Source organism: Vulpes vulpes, chromosome 12, assembly GCF_048418805.1.
Source record: "Vulpes vulpes isolate BD-2025 chromosome 12, VulVul3, whole genome shotgun sequence".
NCBI classification, from domain to species: Eukaryota; Metazoa; Chordata; class Mammalia; order Carnivora; family Canidae; genus Vulpes; species Vulpes vulpes.
Window position 1 is genome coordinate 7364441 of NC_132791.1, and position 25449 is coordinate 7389889.

Here is a 25449-nt window from a genome sequence, read left to right on the forward strand (position 1 = left end):
GATAAGATATTGTTGTCCTTCCCTTAAAAATGAAGAAATTGAGGCCCAGAGAGGTCAAATAACTCGCAGAAAGTCACAGAACTAGTAAGAAGCAGAGCTGGAATTTGACCCAAATGGTTTGAGAAACTCTGCTTAAAAGAAAGCTACTAGGGGATCCCTGGGTGGCTCAGCAGTTTAGCGCCTGCCTTTGGCCCAAGGCGCGATCCTGGAGACCCGGGATCGAATCCCGCGTCAGGCTCCCGGTGCATGGCCTGCTTCTCCCTCTGCCTGTGTCTCTGCCTCTCTCTCTCTGTGTCTCTCATGAATAAATAAATAAAATATATTTTTTAAAAAGTTACTACTATTATTTGCTTTAAAATAAATTCCAGTAAAAAATAAATGAATCAATTTAAAGAAAATATCAAATAAATAACAGACCAAGTGGACTCAGCTATCACAGCAATTGTGGAAGAAGTAAATGAACAGCGAACCCTTGGGGAACAGTGCTCTGGCTGGAGAGTTACAGCGAGAAATCATGAGTGACATGAGCAAGCAAGAGAAATACGTGACAGGGAACCAAACCAAACATAGTCGACACATGTCCTGAGAATACAGTGCAAAAGGAAACATCTGGATCATACTGTTCCCTGCCTAGGGGGAGGTCACACTGCATCCTTTCAATTCTGGGTCATGATCTTCGGGACAGACAATAACAACAAACCACAACTACAATATTCACTACTAACTATCACAAGTGCACTTGTTATTGTGAGGGTGAGATTCCTTAATAACATCATGAAGGATTCACTGGGTTTTTAAAATTTGGCCAAACTCTTCAACATCATGACCATAGTTAAGTGTATTAGAAATGTGCTAAATTACTTCCTTGATTGCATTTTGAACATTTCAACAGCTGAGTACATTGTAAATACTCCAGCAGGAATTTTTATTTCTCATCATTATTTCTTTGGGATCCCGTGAGAAATACAAGAATCTTGTTTATTGCTGAAATATATCTTGTTTAATATCTTTCGTGGCTGTCCCTAGTGTCTTACCAGCAAAAAACGGTAGTGAAAATGCTCCTAGGCAGGGGGAGAACTGATATAGGGCAACAGAAAGGAAGAAAAGGAAAAGAAAATGCACTGGGGAAGGAAGACGGGATTGTACACCTTCTGGGGCTCCAGGTCGTAATCTGGGAGAAGGCAAGAAAAAAGAGATGAAACAAGTTGAATGAGCCAAGCATACTGGTCACGGAGACCCTCCTCTAGGCACTGGAAACTAATGTCTTGGCACCTAAGTGAGAGTGAGGGCAGCCCAGGCCACTGGCACATTTGCCCACACTCCACATCCCTTGCTGGTGCTCGCCTGCATTTTCTTTGGTCCTTTCAAGGTCTTGGTAGCACATTGTTTCCATGGCAACCCCTGGGAGTGTTTGTCCTTGAGGCCTAGAGAGCCATGTGCTACCCCGGACCCCTGGACCTCCAGGCTGGGTGTGCAATCTTCCCAGCACCCTCAGCGGGACTGGGTCACGTCTCGATCTGTACCTCATGACTACAGCTCTCTTGCAGCTGCCGGAATCAGGCCCCTCAAGATTTCCACAGATCTACTTTCTGCAGTAAAGGGAGAGAACAGAAATATGTCCCATCTGGCAGGTGCAAATGAGGTAGTGTTACTAGTAACAATTCAAATGTCACCAGTTCTTGCCAGTCCTTCTCCAACCCAGCATTCTGGCCTGAAAATCGACCCCAGGTGTTGTGTGGGTGTCTTACCTGGTTTTGCCAGCATCCTTACTCTAAGCTCTTCTCGGGTCCTTCCTCTCAGCTGGAAGATTCTGTGATTCTATGGGGTCCGTGAGAAGGGTGGTAGGATTTCCAGGCACTTGTTGATGTTTTAAACTCTTCCTTATAGAAAATTTCAAGCACGTACAAAAGAACAGAGGAGAGTATAACAAACCCTCATGTACCCCTTGCTCCAACAGTGACCTATTCTAAGCCAATTTGTGTATCCTCTACATTTGCGTTGACACTACCCCCCTCTGGATTATGCTGAAGCAAATCCTCAGTCTTTCAGACTAGATCTCAAAAAAGACAGCTCCTAAAAAATAAAACTGAATGCAAGAGTATTTAAGCCTGGGTTTCTGTGTATAAAATGCTGCATCCATACATGCATTTTCCTGAGAAAATGGTCAATATCTTCTGTTAAATTTTTAAACTGGTCCAGAAGTTTAAAATTTAAAAAGCACTGCTCTAAGTGGGACAATGAGACGACAGCCAGTCTGCCCGAGGGTCAATAATTCCCAATGAAACATCTCATCTTTTCACCATTATCGCCATTATACCCATTTGGAAAGCTTTTTCAGAACCTTCTTTTTTTTAGCAATGATGTAGAGCTGTAAATGTCTATTTTAAAGGTTTACAGTATTAAATATACTCTTCAAAAACCAAAAATAATAATTTAGAGAGCAGAGAAACATTAATTAGGGGCATGTATACCATGGACAACATACAGTCACCTACAAGGGCTTCCCAAATGGGCTCCCAGCCGCCCAGTGAAGAAATCCAAGCTGGAGAACCAGAGGGAGGGGCAGCCAGAACAATTTCACTCAGAGCATCAGCTCAGGAGTGTAGCATGTGAGCAAAGCACTGCTCAAAATGTCCTTATGTTGTAAACTACAAAGGAGAACATCACTTCCAGGAATGTGATATGAAAATAAAAAACATTCAGAGGCTGCCTGGGTGGCTCAGTCGGTTAAGCATCTGCCCTCAGCTCAGGTCATGATCTCAGGGTCCTGGGATGGAGCTCCCAGTAGGGCTCCCTGCTCAGCAGGGAGCTTGCTTCTCCCTCTCCCTCTGCCCCTCTCACGCCCCACCTTGTGCACACACACACTCTCTTTTTCTCGCTCTATCTCAAATAAAATCTTTAAAAGAAAAGAAAAAATTCAGAAACCATACATACTGCTGATTAAGTTTAAATAACTAAGTTATTTTAATAAAACAGACAAAATATACATTAATTTTTTTTATTTCCAAAAATCTGGGTTAAACAGTCAAGCTGCACATACATAAACCAAACAACTAAAAAAAAAAAAAAAAGCCCCCAAAACCCAGAACCTTGCAAATCATCAACAGACTCTAATAGACTATCAACTAGAGAGCTGGACTAGATGAACAAGAAAATCCCTTCCACCTCTGACACTACGACAGAATACAGATGCCACATGTGCTTTCCCACACGTATGCCCCCACCTGCACATGTGCACGTGGTACACGCACAGGCATCAGTGGGCGGAGAAAGAAAAAGTTGAAAATGGTACATTAAAATCGTTCAAGTTACTTATCATTTCTTATATTATTCCGAGTGATGTTTCCAGTGTTAGGAAATGATAGATACCCTCCTCTACACCAAAAAACAAAACAAACCCCAACATACCCAGAACAGTGAAAACATTAGGACACAGCTTTGTTGCCATCATTTGGAACATATAGCCACACAGAAAATATTTAAAATTTTAAATAAAAGCATCGCGTTTCTCATCTAAATAGTTACAGTGAACAGACTTTTGTCATTCACGGCCAAGCAATAGGGGACCCTGGAAAAAAAGGTTACCCTGGGAACCCATCCAGAAGAGACTCTCTCCATCTGGAAGAGGTTTGCTGTGCTTCAGAATGAAAAACGAAGCAAATGCAAAGCAACCTGTTAACTCTTCTATTGCTGAATTTAAAGCAAACATGCTGGTTGTGTAGAAAATTGAGAGTTTAAATCGCAAAGAAACTCGGAGCACAGATAAACCTTTATAGTGCCATGAAGTAGAGCATTAAGGCCAGTGATACTCAACATTCCTGGGTCTTTTCAAGTCCCTCCAGGGCAAGCAAATGAGAAACCAAACCAAACAACCCAGCTTCAGTTATAAGGCTGACAGGAGACTCCAGAAGTGATTAATTAGGTTTGTTGGGGTTTTTGTTTTTGTTTTTGTTTTAGCTGCTTCAATTCCCTTAATATCGGAATTTAAAACTTCGAGTACAGCTAAGGAAAGCACTGTCACTGCCCCAGGCCAGCTTCCTGCTGTTGAGACTGAACTTTTTTTTGATATTCTGAAACAAGGTCTGTTTTCCCTGGTTCTCTTTCTAAAACAAGGATCATGGAGATTCCATGGTTTTCTAGTTTGGCACGTGTTGTTAGTTCTGAATTGGAGGAGCGGGGACAGCAGGGGGGATGACCCCAACAAGCTCCAGGCCAGGCTCCCAGATCCCTTGCCCGGGCTCGCTTGACAGCAAGGGAACCTCGCCGCCTTGTGTTCTGAGTGGGAGCGAGGAACCTGCGGGCAATTTAAATTTTATCTGTAAGGGATGAATCTGAATTCTTTATTTATACGGTCATGACGATGCATTACTTCAGTGATAAAAATGAAGGAACACGATGCTGTGATACGGCAATTATTTTCAGGTACATTTTCTGGCGTTAGGGAAGCCCATTCATGTGAGGATGGGCACATTTAGATACGTGCCTTCCAGCCATCCTACCTATTTAAAAGCCCACATATCCTTCATCTAGTGGGTAAATGATCTGGTGTGTAATACCCCCAGAGTCCCTTGAGATTAAATTAAGTAAAAATTGCTTTTTTTTTTTTTAAACCAAACATTGTAGGTTACAGTACAATTTGTTAGAATAATACCGTAGATGGTTTATTTCCTGAATGCTTGTCATAACTAAAAATCCTTTTGTATCTTAACATGGATCAAATTCCAGAATTCCACAATGTTTCCCCTCAAAATTCCCTATTGTTTCCTGGCATTTGGTGCTATAGAGCAGAAGGCTGAAGCCAGAAAGCTCTTTTGTTTTCTGATAGGCAATTTGTTAACTTTCTGACTAGATGCCCGCAGCATTTTTTCATTCTATATCCTTAGTAGTTACAATTTTTGTCAGGAAATGCTTGGGTACAAGTCTCTTTTCCCCTTTTTTTTGGGGGGGGGGTAGGTGGGTAGAGCTGGAATGCAGTGAGTCTTTTCATCCTAAACACATAGACTTTCATTCTGTTCAGGAAAGATTTCATTTTTATAGTCTGATGATATATATATATATATATATATATATTTTTTTTTCCAATAAAGTGTTTCCAACAGGAAAGCAAACCTCAGGAATGTTAGCTAATGCTCTGTCTTCCAAATCCATTACCTTTCCCCATTGCTTTCATCTATTTCTTTTGAAAGAGCATGAGGAAGAAAATCTCAAGTCTGTCCTTCACATTACTGATTTCAGGGTTTCTAAGCTCAGTAGTGTTCTTTTCAGCTTCACTGTGGATTTTGTAATCTGTTGTGCTTCTAGCTTCCTTGCAATTCTTCTTTCTGATCTCTCTTCTTTTTCATTTTATTCTAGCACCTTTTTCTCTAAACCCACTTTCATTCTTAGATAACTATTGCTGGACGGAAGCAATTCTTCTGTTCTTTCAGTTACAACCAGAAGAATCCTACCATTTTCTTGTTTCTCATAGTAGACTGCTTTCATTTACAAATGCTCTTGGAAGCTGTTTATTTTCCTTGGTTCAGTCATTTTTTTACATGCCCCTTTTTGCTTTTTTTTTTTTTCCTCTATACTCATCCTCAACTATGGTCCTCTCTTCCTAGATCCACTATTTGCCCCTGGCTGTGCTATCTGTCCATGTGCGTTTGTCAACTCTCTTTTGTGGGTATATGGATGGCATGGTGGCTAAGGAGGTGCACATATTTTCAAGTCCAATTTCAAGGTTAATGCTTTTCTACTCAAGTGTCTTCCTAGTCCTTCCTATTGTTTTCTGGATCCCTGAACCAATATCATTCATGAAAAATCACAGTATTTGCATATCCTGCTACTTAGCTGTGTCTGTCCTCATCTACAGGACATTTTTCCTAGAATGCACCATGCCTCTAATAGATCTTTTGGCTTTCTGCTCACATTTTAGCCCAAGGTTTTGGGAGTCTTGGACTGAATGAAGAGAAGGTGCAGGGAGAGGGCAGAGAGGGTGGGACAGAGAATCTTCATGGTCTGCCACCTGGTTAGGAGGTAGGATCAGTCCATTATTTCTCTGGCTCAGGAGATCTGATCCAGAGTAAGCAGGCAGACACGGTTGGTGAAGAAAATGTGTTATTAAGTATCTTTCACATTTTTTTATTTCTCAGAATGTCCATGTCATGACATGAAGCCAGAGAAAATAGTGAGCTACAACCTGGAGGACTTTGCCTCAATCCACTACTGCATGCCTCATCACTTGCACCAATACCTTCTAGATTCTAGAACTGAGACTTAGCCTTCTTTGGGATTTTTATGAGTGTTTCTTTAGGAAGTTGGGAGTTCAATGGGGACTCCTGCTAGCCAGATGTCATTCTGCCAAATGCAATTCAATAATTAGTTTTTAAAAATCCAAATCTCCCCAGCTATGGTATAGAGGAGAGTTCTGGATTAATTTTAGTCCTGAATCTACTTCCTGTCTTGTTAACCTTGGATGGCCCCTTAAATAACTCTGGGCTTCAATTTCCTTATTGGTAAAATGAGGGAATTTGACTCCACGATCTCAGAGTTACTTATAACCTATTGTTTTTTAAGTCTCGAAGCAGAAAATAAACATCCCCTGATAAAGGAAAGAGGAATAGAAAACACATGACTACGGTAAGTATATTTTGCTATGAGAGTGCTTTAGCCTAAAGATTACAAAAGTCCTTTGACATCAAAATTAAAAAGCAGAAGTAAAACACATGAGCATATCATTGTGACATTTTAGCAATGATACGAATGTTGAAACAGGTGCAGTTAGTAAACTACTTGACTTTTATTAGAATAAATTGTGGTGTGACCGTCTGCCCATTAGGGTAGATAATAAGTAATACAAGTTATTTATTGGATAAAGACAGAAAGTTTTCAATACGTAGAATGTTCACAGAAAACCATCAGGCTTTCCATCATACCAAGTGACCAATCAATTAGTAAGAGAGAACATATAAGGTGTGCCACCATATGACTTAAGAAATGAACTATTTCCCAAACAGAAATTGTTTTTTTTTTTTTTTAACTTTTGTGATAAATGGACCTTCTTTGCCCCTGAAAGATTTTGCCTCATGAACGGAGCACTGGATTGGGAGTCGGAAGACCTGGATTCAAACTTAAGTTCTCCCACTTATAAGCTCGGTGAGACTTCGGGAAATTTACTTAACTTCTCTGAGCCTTGGTTTCTTGATAAGTAACATGGAAATAATTAGACCTACCTTGCAGAGTTGTTGTGAGATTAGGTGAGAATATGAGGCAACTGTGAGAAAGCACTTACCACAGTGTTGGTCAAATGTGAACCTTCTAGAAACTTTTTTGAACTGTAACATAACTACAGTTAAATGCAAATTAATCAATCAATTATTTTGACCATAAAACACTTAGGAACTCATTCTCATCTCATTGTGGGGGAAGGATCTAACTAATTGCTTTTAACAGTAATGGAAGCAATATGCATCCAATATAACCCAGTGATCTTTTTTTGGCTTGAATAAATATTTCCTGAAATTACTAACTTCCATATCAGCTGCATTAGATTAATAAAGCACTATAATTGAGCATAGAAATCTGATTCTGATCAACAACTAAACATGAGAAACATCTCTGGATTTCTTGGACTGTGAAGAACTAGAAGCCTGTGAAACTGTAATAATTGGCAGACTTTGCCAGAAGGATGGGCAGCCCCTGTCAAAGGAGTTTTGGGAAATCCTGTGATGTCAGATTTATGGACACAGAATACATAGGAATTCCCGGAGGTAAGTTAATCACCCCACCTGGCCTCCTCTTTTCTCAGGAAGGGAACATGTCCTTAGGTCACCACAAATCTCTCCCTCCACTCACATTTCTACGAAGGTAATTAATTCATATGGGGGAAAAGCAACAAAGATTTTTAAGAACATTGGCTAAACAACTGAATGTTTTTCTTTTAATACAGAGCATTAAAAATTCAACCCCAAAGCAAAAACATTTAAAGATATATGTGAATTTGAAACTTTTATATTCTTCTATTCAGGACTGTTAACCGTTTCTAAATGTGCATGAGGCCTAACTTAGACAAAATTGGATCTCATGTAGAGCAAATGAGGTAACTTTGAGGTCTTTGTTGTTTGCAGTTATTGATGCCTAAAGGTACCTGGTTACTAGCTCAAAGGGGGGTTAGCAACCCAGGTTTCAGTAAAAGCAATGAAGTGATGGGTGTTCATAAACACAATATTTAAACATCCTGTTTACTTCACTAATTAAAATGTTATCATTAGCCTAAACTGAGAAAAGTAGTCAACATTTTGCTGCCTAGAGATAGCACAAAAATAATTTGAAAAGTTGTGAAACCTGAAAATTCAAGAAAACTATTTTTTCAAAAGACAGTGTTCCAGTGTAGTAAGAAGCTCTCAAAATTAAGGAGATTCACCGTATGATGTTGAGGAACTGGGAATTTTGCTTCTGAGTTTTGCCGCTTCCTAACTATATGGGCTTCAGGAATTGTAATACAACCGTTCACGTTGCAGATGATCCATTCCAATGATCCCATTTTATCATGGACGAGACTGAGTCCAGAATTGCCAAGTAGGGAAGGAGCTGCCGGTCAGATTCTCTTTCTAGTAGAGCAAGAGCCTTCAGCTTCCACATGAAGGTTAATTTGTCCAGATTCTCCCAGTGACTGTCAATGAACACGCTGGGATGCAGTGCTTGATGCTTTTAATCGGGTCGAATTTAAATAAAAAATCCAAGTAATAGAATTTCACATTTCTTCAAACACCAATTATCAGTCAGGGCAAGCTATTAATACAGCACATAATCCAAGGAGAGCTGGAAAATGCCACACAACCAAGGAGACCATTTCTTCCAAGACTTTGGTTAGGTTCTTCCATAAATACTCCCCTTTGCAGACACACTAAACAATGCAAAAGCTTTCTCATAAAGCCTCTTAAGGCATCTCTGTTCTTCACGTGTTTTTGCTTACAGCTGAGGTATCAGGGCTTGGCTGTGTTGGAGGTAGAATTTATGGGCAGACTTGTGACCAGGTTATCGGGTTTGGTTTCCTCTTCAAGTTTAACAGTTTAAAGGAGGGAGAATCTCCACAATGGAAGAAATAAGAACGATGTGATGCAGATTAGTTGAATAATGTTAATTATTACTATTACCAAGAGTTGTAGCTAAAATAGCCAACGTGTATTGCGTGCGTACTATGCGCCTAGGCTGGGGTTAAACTAACCTTTACCTTTAATGGGCTCACACCCTTCCAAGCTGACCCCCATCACCTCTGCCGGAATAAACTCCCCAGGGGACACTGCTGGGTTCTGGAGAGGAGGAACTAGGCCAGCAGGGCTCCTGTCAGAGCAGATGCAGAAGGTGCCTGGGCAAGAGCTCCCCCAAAGCACTGCACAGCGCCCCCCCAATACCTGTAGCTCCACGGTTTTGATGCGGAGCCAGAGGCAACTTGTGCTTAGGTGAGCTCGTGAGTTCCTGACAGTTGTTCCCACTTTTGAGTGAAATAAATAAACAAAGGTAAGTGGAGTAAATGCCCTTAATCTCTCCCCTCTCCCTTCTCTAGAGATTCTCCTTTCTCCTGGCTCTGGGGAGAGTGGAAGAGCATGGAGTCCCCCAGCGGGCGGGCGGGTGGCCGACAGGGCCCAATGGCCCCCCCCAACTAGCTATTCTGTCCTGCCTCAGACCCTCTGAGGACGGATGTGATCATGTAGTTGAGGAGGCGCTTTGCCACGTTAGCAGGTTTACCAGGCGTCCCCATGTGTAACGTGTGCGTTGCACACACACACACACACACACCTAACACACACACACCTAACACAGTGCCTCGCCCAATGGGTGGTGTGGAGTAGCGCCTGATCAATGCGTCTTCTTTCTCACTCCCACTCCCCAGGGGAGGCATGAAATGCGTGGCATTTAGGATGCTGAGATTACAGTTCTTTCATTCTATCAGGTATCACTGAAGATTCCACCTCCTGATTTTTTTATTATAATCATTCACCTCAGAATTCTGGGGATTTATAGCACATCAAGTAGTGATAAGCAACAAATGTGAGGCGGAGGTGGTTATTATTCAGCTGACGAAAAGCCCCTGTCAACAGAAGGATGACAACCTCAGGATCAGTTATTGCTACTTATGGGAATGTTAAAATCTGAAAAGATCCCAGTGATTCCTAATGGCAGTTTCCTCTTGAATCTATTTAAAATAAAAATGGAGGTTTTATATAATTAGGCTGCACGCTCTGTCTGCCCAGTAGTCCACATGGGTTATATTTCTATTTCAGTGCAGAACTGACAGGAAAAATGACCATCTGCTTTCCACAACACAAAATATCCTTTGGGTGTTTAGCAAACTAAAGGAAACTGAACCTAATGCTTTGTGTCTCTTTTTTAAGCAAAATCCTAAAACCACTATCGGAAATCACAGTAGCATAGTATGCAATATCAAATCATAACACTGATTATTAAATATTACCTGTTATTTACATACACATGGAGACATACCAAAATTAATCCATATTCAGGAAAGATCCACTGGTAAGCAAAATTATAAACGTGCAGTTTAACCAAAAAAGGAACAACATTTAACCTTAAGGCAGCATTGGCTGAGTCTTTTCTGGTAAAGGAAGGATTACATATTTCAACGACTGGTGAATGATTTTGAAGAACAATTAATTAAATACTAAAATAATGTTTTGCAAAAGAACTAGGACTGATTTTAGGACTCCTGCAACATGAGTTTAGATTGGAATTTTAATTTTGGATTAGAAAGCACACACAGGAACATAAAGTTGTAGCAGTCTTTCCTCAAATACAACCTAAAGATTCCTGGACATTATTATTACTGATTAGCACTCTTTGGGCTCCTTTCTTCACTTCTCATTCAGTGGCTATCAGAAAATTCTGCTAACATTTCAGTAACATGTGGTCAGGTTGCAGTTTACCTGAGTGTATCGATAACCTATCATCATGCTCTGCTTTTTACAACTATATCCTAAATGCTGAGTCTGCTTACCTGGGAGGCTGCCTACATCATCATGTCCCAAGCACTGGTGCCCAGCCAAAGGGATGACATCTATGGTGGCTGAGAAAGTCATACTCTGATCAACATTATTTCAAAGTTCGTTAAGAAAGCACATTGTGGGATTTGTTTTCTTTGCAGCTTGCTTTGTTGGATTTTCCTGGTTAAGCCTGAAAATCACCTTTCGCCGTTTTACAGATCTGGTGCTAGATGCTTAACCAACAACTGTATGACACGAAGAAGAGATTGGTAAAATTCAAAAAAAAATGTACAAATGAAAATAGCTTTCACGTGGTGCTGAGAAATAAAACATAGGCACTTCTGCGTCAGGAGGTTTTCATATTTTGATCACAGATCGCTCTTCCAAGCCACTTCTTTTTCACTACTGGAAATTCCCTCACGGTACAAACCATCTAGTTCACTGGAAACCTTGCCCTCCCAAACATCTTCTGGTGCGCTCATCTTTCTTCGTAAAACGAAAATGGTCTCTGTGGGTGCAGAGATCACGTCGCTCCCGGTGCTGAGAGCAGGACTATCAGCACTACTGAGTGCAGCCCCACCAGCTTCCATCAAGCAGAGCTGCTTGCTCTGCGGAACCAAGTTATCCATCAGCAAAATAGAGCGGGGAGTGTCAAGTGCAATTTTTCTCCTGGAAATAGCTAACATGTCTATCTCTCTCCTTCCAGTTGCTTGTTGTGAGTGTGAGTCAACAAAGTATATAAAGTCTTCATAACATTCTAAAGCTACTAGGCTACTGGGAGTTTTTTTTAATGACTACTTAAACAGTCTCTTTTTCTTCCTTTTTTTTTTTTTTAAGAAAATCTGTGCTAAAAAGGCACTAGATAAAATGAACTTCCTCACTCTTGTATGTAATGATGACACATGGTGTTAGATTCTATAATTTAACAAAGGTGACACACGTTTGGATAAAATACCCTAATTTTTCAGACTCATCTACTTTCAGGTAAAAAATAAACCCCAAGTCAAAGAAATAGCAGGTCACACTGACAGAAACTAGCCTGACCTTGAAGTCACCGGCATTCCCTGCCACCTCAGAGCTCCAGCCTTGGTTGCCCGAGGGAGCTCTTGCCCCTCAGGGTAAGCAGGGCAGTGGCCTGGACCCAGGGGAGACTCACTGACAGCAAGTGTGGGAGCCAAGCCTCCTGGACACCTGAGTAAATGAGACAAAGGTGAAGTTCTCACAGTTTTCCAGCTTGACCTTCTTGGCTAAGTTTGGGACGATTCCCCGGAGAGACCGCAGTCCCATCCTCTGCTCCTCATACCATACACTGCCCATGTCCGTGGCCTCCTTCCTGGCCGTAAGGTAGAAAGGCGACTTGGCCTCCATTTGGGTGGGTGGCCGGTGGATGTACATGTACTTGTAGAGAAGGCAGTAAGGGCACTGTTTGTGTCCCCTGGAATGCTCATGGTAGATTTTCCCATGACATACTCTAGTGGAACCACTCCGGCTCTCCCGCTTGACACTGTCTGTCCGGGCAAAATAGGGCTGGTTTTGGGGGTCTTTGAGCAGCTCGATGTCACCATACATCAGATCGGCATGTTCCTGCAGTGTCCGCATATTCAGGTACTGGCTGTTGTACTTGACCACAGTGGACAGGAGAGTGATAGGGCTGTCGTCCCCTAGACACCCTGCCTGCCACATCTCCTCCTCATCAGAAAGAGAGAAGTAGACAATATTGCGAGAACGAGCACCTGACATGCCTGCCTTACTCAGCACCCACAGCTTCTCCTTGAGTTTCTTGGTGGATGAACTGAAGGTGCTGCTCGTGATGGAAAAGCCCACACCTGCATTCTTCAGGATGCGGTCCAGGCCTCGGCGAATGGCATGGAGCGAGGTGGCCAGGAAGTCGGAGCCGTCGCTCTTCTTAACGGTGACATAAAAATTCTCGAGCAGCTCATTCAACTTCGCTGCAGGGATCTCAAATGAGACAAACACTGAGGTTACACATTTGAGGAAACCCAAATAGCCAGACCCTAATCCTTCTCCTAATCCTCACCGGGGGCTGTATTGTGGACAAAATATTTTGTAGGCCTCTAGAGGGTTGATTCCTAGCATGATACAGTGAAAGAACTTCAAGCAGAAGATCTCAATTCCATACATGGAACTACAGTGTTTCAAACAGCAAAATGGGACACAATAATCAAGATCTTCTCTGGGTACCTGGGTGGCTCAGTCAGTTAAGCAATTGCCTTCAACTCAGGTCATGATCTCTGGGTCCTGAGATTGAGCCCCACATCAGGCTCCCTGCTTAGCGGGGAGCCTGCTTCCCCTCTCCTTCTCTCTCTGTGCTCTCCCTCCCTCTCGCTCGAATAAATAAATAAAATCTTAAAAAAAATAAAAACCTTCTCAAAGGGTTATTGTAATGCTTAAATAAAGTAGGGGATGCAAAAAGGTTTGTAAATAGTGAAGAACACACATACATATATATACTCATTATGATTACTGGCCTTTCACTATTCTACTTCTCTCTGGAAAGCCTTTCTTTTCTTTTCTAGCAAATCATTCCCTTCTTTCTCTATTTTCTCAGTAAAATTCAACCATTCTCTCTAAAGAATTTGTGAACTAAATTTACAAATTCTGAATCATCCCAGTATTGATTTCCTTAAAATCTGCACATACTATTGGGTCCTATTGGCACTAAATACAGCGCCATTAGGGAAAGATGACGGATATGTCTGGGTTGCAGAGCAAGTTAACGACCTTAGTTCTTCACCTGAATATATCCAAATAGGCCCTGAAATATCACTGGCTTAATGATCCATAGGGTTGCAATATCAATAATTTTTCAAAAGTACGGAAACTTTAATGACTGCACTGACCATTAGAGAGAGATCCTCACTTGGATATGGTGGGAGGAAAAGAAAGTCTGGGCATTAAGAGAGCTTTATTTTCAAGAGGGAGCTAGAAAGAGAAAACTAGACTTTGCTCATAGTCATTTCAGGTCAAGTACACATTCTAGGACAAAAGAAAGTCTCAACGGACAACCTTTCAAAAGTAGAAACTGTACAGGTTAACATTCATTCTTCTAACTGCCCTTGGGCCAAAGAGAAGATAAAAACTGACTTAGAGTTAAAAATGAATCAAACTGAAAATATTCCATGTCAAAATGCATGAGATTTGCTAAATACACCCTCATAACATCATAGTCTTGAATGACTTTTTTAGAAAATTGTATTGAAAATAAGCAAACTGGTTATTCAGCTCAAAAAGCTAGAGAAAGGAAAGGAAATTCAAAAATAATAGAACGAATTGATAAAATAAAACATAATGACCTAGAAAAGATAAATTTGGATTAAAAAATGAAAATATGTAATCTTTGAAAAGATCTATGAAGTTGATAAACTTCTAGGAGGGTTGACAAAAAGAGAGAGAGAAAGAAGAGGAAAGGAAATACCCATTTAAACAATATTAGGAATGAGAAAGACAGTAACTATAGAAAATGAATCAATAATATGAAAGAACATTATATACATTATATTTATGAATTTGAAAATCAAGGTAACCTGAACAATTTTCTAGCAAAATATAAATTACCAACGTTGGTTCAATAAGAAGTAAAAGATCTGAAGAGGCCCAAAATAGAGTGAAATGATTGTCAGAGATGTGTATCACTCCTAAGGAGATGGCTTTATGGAGTCTATTCAGCTTTTGTATTTAAACAGTTTTGGAGCATAGGAAAGGGAAAGGATCTTCATTTTTCTCTAATCCAAATCTGACAGATACACCAAAAAAAAAAAAGTATATGAATATAAACAGGCAATTTTCGTTTTGCACAGTGCCAGGCTAAATAAGACATGTGCATGTTATATAATCTTGCAAAACAAGGACAAGGCTCTGATACACAGCTCTGATATGCATGAGTAGCAATTAACAGGGCACCATGCAAAGCACGGACTGCCCATATTATCAAATCAAATTCAAAACTGTAGGGAAGCAATACTACATCAAGACAAATGAGGACTGTTGCAGAGTGTAAGGATGACTCAATCTTAATAAATATGTTAATATAATTGACTTATAGAGAAAGTAGTATGAACTTGCTAATTACTGAAAAATTACTTCAAAGTCTGATATCCATTTCAAATTTTTAAAAATTCAAATTAAATTTAGATTGCAAGAAAAAAAATCTTCTTACTCTGACGAAGAGTATTTTACAGACAAGAACTATAAAAATTATACCTAAGATGGAAACATTAGAAATTTTTTTTTATAAAGTCAGGAATAGGATGAGCTTGCTGAATATCATTATATAACATTATATAACATTATTCAGCAGGTTCTACAAACCAGGCAAGACAAGAAAAAAAAATTACACACACACACACACACACACACACACATGTATATAAACTAAAGGAAAAAGATAAAATATAATTGTTTTCTGATAATCTGATTCTTGGTGTAGGAAACTCCCAAGGGATTCAGCTGAAAAGCCATCAGTAGGGTAGCTACATACAAAATATGAAAAGCAACAGTTTTCTTACATACCAGTAAAAAACAGTCAAAATAATCATGAGTCTCAAACTCAACTGGTTTCAGAGTTTTATGTTGTCACTTGCACCTCCCCACTTGTAGGTGATAACATCTTTGTGTCAGTTGGGATTCATTTGGTCCCAAGAGCTGATAAGCCACATGTGAAAAGCCTAGGCAAAGAGAGATGTCCGATTTATCAGCCTCCAAGACCATCAGGGCTCTGTCTCTCACCTCTGCCTCTCTGTGCAGAGTTGCTTTCTTTACACAGCCCCAATCATAACTCCCTGGCACTCTCTAAGGTTTGCATCTGACAGCCTCAGGTACTGGCAATGTTCAACTCTCATTTATAGTAGGAAAATAATCTAAAGAAAGGACTCTGGTTGGCCCATTCCTGATCCAAACAATTGATGCAAAGTTGGCCACTGTACTTAACATGATGGCTTCTTCAGTAACCAAGCGGACTGTAGGAGAGGAAGGGCTCCTTAATAAGGGATGCTGAGCAAAAAGTCTTATTACCATAGTACTTCAAAACAAAATAAGCCACAACACACACACACACACACACACACACACACACACACACACACACACATACAACCTTTGAGGGGCACCTGGGGGGCTCAGTCAGTTAGGCGGCCGACCCTTGATCTCGGCTCAGGTCATGATCTGAGGGTACTGGGATGGAACCCTGAGTCTGGCTCCTCACTCAGTGGGGAGCCTGCTTGAGGATTCTCTCTCCCTTCCTCTTCCTCTGCCCCTCCCTAAGCCCCTCCTCTCTCTCTCTCTCTCCCCCTCTCTCTCTCTCTCTCTCCCTATAGTAAGTAAATCTTTAAAACAAGGACAACTCTGATAGCTCCTGTTGCCCTTAGGATAAATTTCAAACTGTTCACCCTGTAGGCAGGACTTTACAATTTGCTTTCACCACCTTCTACTTTGTTTGCAAAGACAGCCACAACACCTGCCCCCCTCCCTGTTCCTAGGCCCCTCTGCAGTGTGATTTTGGGGCTCCTCCCACTGCGAGGTGGGATCTATTTTCCCACCCTTGGAATCTGGGCTGGCCAGGACTTATCTTAACCAAAGAGTATGGCATGAAGCATATGTCTGAATTACAATGTGTGAATTCCAAGCCTTAGGGCTGGAGATGCTGCTTCCATCTGCTTTGGTCTTACAGGTTCTAGCAGGTTCTGCTTTCATCATCCTCATTGATGTTGCCACGTGGGGAAGCCCAGTCAGACCACGTGAAGCAGAGACAAGTTGCACCCATGTGATGGATACCCCGAGTGAGACCAGTAGAAGAACCCAGCTGAGAACAACCCATAGAATCGTGAGCAAATTAAATGAATGTTGCTTTAAGCCACTAAGTGTTTGGGTGGTTTGTTCTGCAGCAGGAGTTAACTGGTACACACACTATTTCTCTAGCCTAATCTGCCGTTCTCTTTGTACTTTATTTTCCAGCCTCCTTGAACTCTGTGCCATTCACGAGAACCACCAAGTCCTCTGATGCTTCTAAGTCTTTAGGCAAGCTACGTCCTATGACCAGAATGCCTTTCTTCTAAACCTTCTCTATGTGGGAATTCTCTGTTCATTATTTCAGATCTAGCTCAAATTCTGCTGTCTACAATAAAGGCTCTTCCAGCTTCCTTCAGCAAAGTTACTTTCTCACCTAGGATCCCACAACGCCTAACTTAAATTTTTTTATTATGGCCCTCTCCATATGGCACAGCGTCTTATCTATTTATATGTTATGTATCTGCCTCCCCGCAGGGACTGAGAGCTCCCTGAAGGCAAGAACTACACCTCATATGCAACCGGGTCTTCAACACGCAGCAGAAGGCCTGCAGCACCTCAGTGATCCACAATGAACTGATAAATGTGGATTAAGCCAATGAATTAACTTTGTAGTCAGTCAGGAGAACCAAGCTGACTTAAGATGCAGAATATTTTTCTCGATTTGTATAGAATATCACAGGTTTCAAAGTAAAGCCACAACAAAAGCAATTCCTGGAGAAATGTCAAGTCACAAAATTTATGCTGTTTGCACACAAGAAACCATTCAGTCTGGCCCACGTGGGCGGCCTCCTCAGTTTTCTCAGACTGAGATTTGGTTGGTGGTTATTTGCCAAAGTTACCAAGGTCTTCAATTTGTTATAAAGACGTTGCACAAAACTATTTTTCTTCAGTAAAAACTCTATAGGGTTTTACGATGTCAAAATTTGCCATGGATTGTAAACTTGGTTTCCTTGATGTAAAAATGACCAGAGGAGTAAGACCTTGGTCATGGGGCAGATGACTCCAGAGAAAGTAGACTTGTGTGGCAAATTCCAAAGTTCCAGAACTAAACCATAATCTTTGGCACTTGAAAGAGTTAAGACAAGTAAAACCAAGAGTTACTTTTGGGGGAATGCCTCAAATCCCTCAGTGGATAATCTTACCTAAGGGGATGAAGAAAGTGGAGAAATGCTTATGAACTGCAAGTACTCTTCTAGGAGAATAAAACAGAATCTTGAAGTAACCTTTACTGACAACAAAAATGGCTTCATTTTTGCAGTTACCAAATTTTACTTTATTCAGAAAGATAGGTGTCGACTTCAAGATGCTCTGTTTTCAAGAGTGAGTCTAAGTCAGTGGGGGTAGCAGCCTTGAGGGAGATGGGTCAGTGAGGATCAGATCACACTTGGGAAAATAACCTGTAGGAAAAATACTATGTGGAACTCACATAGTAGATGACAGAGTGAGGGTGGCAGTGTCCACCTGCTCATTTAGATGACATTTTGAAGTCTGATTTGACTCCTTCCTTTCTCCCTTGAACAAATAACTAAATGTAAGGCTCACCAGCTACCAAACCATGATCAAGAGCTGTTACCTACCTTGTCTGCTGCCAGCTATATCTATCTTTTTTATTTTTATTTTTTTTAAAGTCAGTTCCATGCCCAACGTGGAGCTTGAACTCACGAGATGAAGAGTTGCAGGCTCTACCGATTGAGACGGGCAGGTGCCCCTTCATCAATTTTTAAAAAATATTTATTTATTTATTTATTTATTTATTTATTTATTTATTTATTTATGATAGTCACAGAGGGAGAGAGAGAGAGAGAGAGAGAGAGAGAGGCAGAGACACAAGCAGAGGGAGAAGCAGGCTCCATGCACCGGGAGCCCAACGTGGGACCCGATCCCGGGTCTCCAGGATCGCGCCCTGGGCCAAAGGCAGGCGCTAAACCACTGCGCCACCCAGGGATCCCCCCCTTCATCAATTTTTAAAGACACTTCCATATTAAAAATATCTTAAAATTAGACCAAAAAAATGAGACTAAAGAATACAGGCTTTGATGCCACAAATCCTTCATTTTACTAAATACCAGCCAATCCTCTAAGATACTAGCCTCTTTCTTAAGAATTTATTATTAAAAATGTTTAATTTGGGGGATCCCTGGGTGGCGCAATGGTTTGGCGCCTGTTTTTGGCCCAGGGCACGATCCCGGAAACCCGGGATCGAATCCCACATAGGGCTCCAGGTGCATGGAGCCTGCTTCTCCCTCTGCCTGTGTCTCTGCCTCTCTCTCTCTCTCTGTAACTATCGTAAATAAATAAAAATTAAAAAAAAATAAAAATGTTTAATTTGGGGCATCTGGGTGACTCAGTCAGATAAGCATCTGCCTTTGGTCCAGGGTCTTGGGATTGAGCCCCATGTTAGGCTCCCTGCTCAGTGAGGAGCCTGCTTCTCCCTCTCCCTCTGCCTCTCTGCCTGCTTGTACACACATTCTCTCTCAAATAAATAAATAAAATCTTTAAAAAAATGTTTGAGTGGCCTATGTGAATAGATTACAGAAGACTGAAATATATATTCTTTCTCACCGGTTATTCTTCCAGCCAACACAGGGGAAACTAAGAAATACTAATGCAGTTGAAAGGTATACTCTTTGGGACAGATGGGACATTTTCTCTACCTGAGATGCAGAATTTATCCAAACCTTGGAGAGTGCAGAGAAATTAGGTTCTTTTTGGGTATTCCTGCCTGGGAACATAAAGGTTCCCAGTAACTGTCAACTGCAAAGTCTGAAAGACAAGACCCTCAGGCCTAGAAAAGGTTAAGGTTAATGGGGATGAAGATGGTGCTAGGGGTTTGTAAGAACAGGTGAATTTTAAAATTATTAATAAAGGTGAAATACATTTTTTACTGTTTTATTTGTTTTTTTTTTTAAATTGCGGTAAAAGATATATAACTTTTACCATCTTAACCATCTGTAAGTATACAATTCGGTGGCTTTAAGTACATTTATAACATTGCACAACCACCATGACTATTCACTTCCAGAACTTTTTCATCATTCCAAACAGAAACTGTCTTCATTCCACAATAGCTCCACTTTTCCTCCTTCTTCCAGCCCCTCATAACCTCTCTCATACTTCCTGTCTTTACGACCCTGCCTATTCTAGATATCTTACATAAATGGAATAATACATAGGTGTCCTTTTGTTTCTGACTTATTTCACTTAGTATAATGTTTTCTAGGTTCATTCATGCCGTAAGCATCTATCAGTACTTCATTTCTCTTGATTGCCAAATAATACTCCATTGTATGAATATGCCACATTTGATCTATTCGCCTGCTTGTGGGCATTTGGGTTGTTTCTATGTTTTGGCTATTGTGATAAGGCTACAACATATATTTATGTACAACTTTGTGTACAAATATATGTTTTTAATAACCTGGGTATATGTGTAGGAGTAGAATTGCTGGGTGAAAGAGTAACCCTATGTTTAACTTGTGAGGAGATGCCAGACTTTCCAAAGCAGCTACATCATTTTATATTCCCAAAAGAAGTGTACTAGGGTTCCATTTTCTCTATGTTCTCATCAACATTTATTATTATCTTTTTATTTTATGATTTTATTTATTTATTCCTGAGAGACACACAGAGAGAGGCAGAGACACAGGCAGAGGGAGTAGCAGGCCCCCTGCAGGGATGCAGGACTAAATTCCAGGACCCCAGGATCACAACCTGAGCCAAAGGCAGATGTTCAGTCACTGAGCCACCCAGGTGGTCCTGTTATTATCTATTTAAAAAATTATTATTATTGCAGTCTTCCTATTGAGTATGAAGTAGAATCTCATGTGGTTTTGATTTGCATTTCCCTGATGTCTAATGAAGTTGAGTATTTTCTCATGTGCTCATTGGCCATTTATTTATCTTCTTTATAATAACTGTTTAATGTCTTGCCTGATAATTCTAAAATCTTTGTTAGATCTGGGCTGGAATGATTGGTTCATTCTTTAAGGGGTATGTTCTTGCTTCTTTACATGTCTAATAATTTTTGTTTAGTTGCTAGACATTATGAATTTTATTTCTTTGGTTCTTATGACACAATGATTCAATATTTGGATGTATTGAAAAATGATTATTATCAGAGTCTAGCTAACATCCGTCATCACACATAAATTTTTTTTCTTGTGATGAGAACTTTTAAGATCTACTCTCTTAGTAACTTTCAAATATACAATGCAATATCATTAATTGTAGTCATCAAGCTGTACATCACATTGCCATGACTTAATTTATTTTATTGCTGGAGGGCAGCCCGGGTGGCTCAGTGGTTTAGCGCCACCTTCAGCCCAGGGCATGATCCTGGAGACCGGGGATGGAGTCCCACCTCAGGCTCCCTGCATGGAGCCTGCTTCTCCCTTTGCGTGTGTCTCTGCTGCGCTGTCTCTGCCTCTCATTAAAAAAAAAAAAAAATTAATATTTTATTACTGGAAGTTTGAACCTTTTGGTCACCTTCATCCATTCTACTCTCCTTCACACCCTCACACCCCCACACCTCTAGCAACCATTAATCTTTTCTCTTTTTCTACGAGTTCAGTTTAGGTTGTTGTTGTTTTGTTGTTGTTGTTGTTTTGTTTTGCTTTTATATTCCACATATAAGTTAGATCATATGGTATTTGTCTTTCTCTGTCTGACTTATTTCACTTAGCATAATGCCCTCAAGGTCCATTCATGTTGCTGCAAATGGCAGGATTTCCTTCTATTACATTGTATGTATATGCACCACATTTTCTTTATCCATTCATCCCTCATGGACACTTAGGTTGCTTCCATGTCTTGGCTACTGTCCCAGGACCCTAAATAAGGGTGCAATGAACAGGGGGGCGCATAAATCTTTTCATTTCCTTCAGACAAATACCCAGAAGTAGATTTGCAGGATCACATGGTAGTTCTATTTTTTAGTTTTCTGAGGAACCTCTATTGTATTTCCCATAATGGTGGCACTAATTTACATTCCCACCAACAGGGCACAGGGTTCCCTTTTCTCTACATTCCTCACTAACACTTATTATTTCTTGTCCTTTTGATACTAGCCATTCTGACAGGTGTGAGGTGATATCTCATTGTAGTTTTGATTTGCATTTCCCTGATTAGTGATATTAGCATCTTTTCATGCGCATGGGTTTAGCTTTTAAGATGTGTTGGGTGGGATCACAGCAGAGCTCAGTTTAGAGCTCACTATTCTCCACACCTGATGAAAGACTTTTCTCAGTACTCTCATTTGTTACCTTCCTCTAAGGGATCAAGTCCTATGCTGTCTGTTCTGTCTGAGAACAGTTGTTGTACATATTGTACTCAGTTTTCTAGTTGTTACAAAAGCAGGGTAATTTTGGATCCGTTTGTCCCTGTGGCCACAAGTGGAAGTTTTTCTTTATTTTCAAATCTGTTGGATTATTTTGATTACTATATTGTTGCTTGCTCAATTTTATGATTCTTTTCATTTCTATAAATATTTCATAATATTAGTCTATTTAAAGTCCTTGGTGTCTAAATGTGTTGATTGTTGTGTCTATTCAACCTCATTCATGGTGACCTATTTCCTTGAGCAGCTAGTGTTTTGGGTTGAACATGTCTCTGGTTTTTTTTGTTTTGTTTTGTTTTTATTTGTGTTTTAATGGGCGCATATTTAGTTGATTTTAATCTGCAAAAAACTTAAGTTCCTTCATTTTGGGTGTTCCTCCTCAAATATTATTAGCATATGACTCTGTGAGGAGCCAGAACCTAGAACCTAGAACTTCTTTAGGCTCCTTTCAGGGTCCTCTACTAAATCAAGGATTCTTCCGTGCATTTGTCTCTTCCCTTCTTTAATAACGTTATCAATATATGCCCTCAGGGTGAACCCTGCCCTTTGTGCTACTGCTCACTGCTCCAGTTTCAGCTGTCTTTGTGTGTGTGTGTGTGTGCGTGTGTGTGTGTGCCATGGATGTTTCCCTTCCTTTCTGCAAGTAGAACAGAGAGGCCCCTCACAGTATCTAGAGCACCATGCTGTCAGAAGTAGAAACCTGGATTTCTTATTTCATCTATTTTTGGTGCCCTAAACACATCACCCAAACCTGGAGATGTCACCTGCTTTGAGCTTCACTTATGACTTCTTTGTGCAAGGTATTTAAGTCTATGCTTCCAGCTTTAACATTTCTCCCATTTTTGTTTGTTTTATATTTTTATTTTTAAATTTTTAAAAGATTTATCTATTTATTCATGAGAGACACTGACTGAGGGAGAGAGGCAGAGACACAGATAGAGGGAGAAGCAGGCTCCCCACAGGGAGCCCGATACGGGACTCGATCCTGGACCCCGGGATCACAACGTGAGCCAAAGGCTGGCACCCAACCACAGAGCCACCCAGGCGTCCCTATATTTTTATTTTTTTAAAAATAAGCTCTAGGCCAATGTGGAGCTTGAACTCATGGCCTTGAGATCAAGAGTCACACACTTTACTGATTGAGCCAGACAGATGCCCCTTTTACTTCCATGTTTTAAATCCCACATTCCCAACTGTTTATTGGACATGTCCATCTGGACATCTGTCTGCTTTAGACTCAGTATATCCAAATCAAAATATGCCTTTCTTTTTTTTTTTTAAGATTTTATTTATTTATCTGAGAGAGAGAGAGAGCGCGCACAACAGAGAGCACAAGTGGAAAGCAGGCTCCCCCTGAGCAGGGAGGCTAGTGTGGGGCTCAATCCCAGGACCCTAGGATCATGACCTGAGTCAAAGGCAGATGCCCAACTGACTGAGCCACCCAGGCACCCCTAAAATATGTCTTTCTGTTCTGTCTCTACATGTCCAAAAGTATTTCCTTTCCATTGAGCAACTTCAAACATTTCAAGTTGGAAGACATTTTAAGAGTTCGTGTTACAACTGGAGAAATTGAGGACGAAGGATACTAAATAAATTTTTGCTCATCACTTCCAATTAATTTTTCCAAATATCTCTTTCACTATATTCCTTCCTGTTAAAGAAACTTCAGTGGTTTCCCCCTTCCCTGACTCTTTAGGTCTTATAGTCAGAGCATTCTCCCTATTTTGACAGTCCCTTCCCTGATGCCAATGCAATAATCCTTCAGATAAAGTCTTTGCTTACAAACAAAAACAAAAGAAAACTTCAACATCTTCCTAGTATTCACAAGATTTTAGTTTGGCATTTAGTTTATCAACATCTGGTTTTATAGTCTACTATTCCCATATCTGAAGTCTCTGTTGCAGGCAAGTCAATCTATCCCTCCAAATCTTATTCTTCTTCATGTCACTTAGGCTAGAAGACTCCTGTCTTCATCCAATTCTACTGAAATTCTAACTCTCCTTTAAAACACAATTTTTCTTTTGATTTCATGTTCTTTCAAAGTTATCTCTGTTCTGTGTTCCTAATAATGCTTAACACAATGCCTAGCACTTAGAAGCTGTGAAGGTGGCTGAAAGAAGAAGTAAACTCAGGAGTTTCTTACCTTGGTGATGTCCGTGTGATCTTTGAGCCCGTTGGTCACACACCAATATCGCCACACATTCAGGGCATATCGCGTGGCTTTGGTAGTATTTGGGCTTACTGCACTGGTACACAGATCATTCAAGTCATCATTAATATTAAACACAGGAAATTTGTTGAGCTTAGTAGAATAGGCTAGAAACAAAAACAATAAAAGGCATTAAAATAATTTGCCATTCCCTTCTTTAGAGAATTGTATCTTGGGATCATGTTAAGTAACAGAAATCTCCTAAGACCTAACACTTTAAAAAATGAAATATCTATCAAGTATACATATATTAGAAGAAATAAAGTAGGGAAAATATTTCTAGCATGGAATCAATGCAGTAACCTTGCATTTGATTCCAGTATTTTTGCTATATATATCAACTGATGCACTAATGCAGGCATTCCAGTAACAGAGGGGAAAAAATGAATGCAGAAAAACAAAGAATGTTCTGTCCAAAAATTTTCACTGGAAATAAAAGGCATTCATATGAACAACAGCAACAATAAAAATAGAAGGAAATAGGGAAGATGAGTTACACATCCTTTCTCGTTGCCCCCAGTGTAGGCAGAGCTGTCATTTCTCTGTAATGTAGTGCCTTATCTACCATCCTGGACAGCCTTGTATTAAATGGTGCTGGCATATTTCTTTAATTCTTTTCACAAATGAACAAAGAGATATTTAAACCCCAACTCCCAGCCCATCAGCTCACTTAGAATCAGAATGGAAGGTAAAGTGAAAATAATTTTAGGGGAAAGAAGGAAGAACATGCCAGAGGGGCTCGCATCATCTCAGAGGAGAAGGAACAGATTTTAAATTGCAATTGCCAAACCAAGTCAGGTGAAAAGTGGTCTTCCCTCAAGGTGTCCACTTTAATTGTTGGATACAGAAGAGATAATCAAGTCCATAACTATTAGGCCTTTCTTTTTACTCTGTGATCTACTAAAATCAAGCTTAAACTGTTTAAATTGTTGTCTTTGGATAGGAAAAAGAAAACCAACAACAATAAGGTGGGCCACTTTAAAATGAAAATAATGCCAACCTCTAGTTTACCAAATGGTCTGATCCTCTCTGGAATGTTTCTATGTTCAAATAAGGCATTAAGAGGCTGAGAAATAGCAGAATGGAAAGTTGGTGCAATTACCAGGGTGATCTGCAAATTG

At 40.3% G+C, this 25449-nt stretch overlaps 1 protein-coding gene across 6 annotated transcripts in view; it reads right to left on the reverse strand.

Moving 5' to 3' along the window:
• Positions 1-11640: 11640 nt before the first annotated feature.
• KIAA1958 (KIAA1958 ortholog) overlaps positions 11641-25449 on the reverse strand; it is a 148070-nt gene continuing 134261 nt past the window's right edge. For 3 of the 6 annotated variants that reach the window (XR_011995417.1, XR_011995419.1, XR_011995418.1), the window contains exons 4-5: positions 24263-24435; positions 11790-12938 (exon numbers count right to left, since the gene is read on the reverse strand). Coding sequence is in view for 3 of the 6 variants with exons in the window: in XM_072727665.1 (XP_072583766.1) it covers positions 12132-12938; positions 24263-24435 (980 nt within the window). In the remaining 3 variants the exon portion in view is untranslated. Of the gene's footprint in view, positions 12939-24262; positions 24436-25449 lie in introns of all 6 variants that reach the window. The other 3 variants (XM_072727664.1, XM_072727666.1, XM_072727665.1) reach the window with 2 other exon arrangements.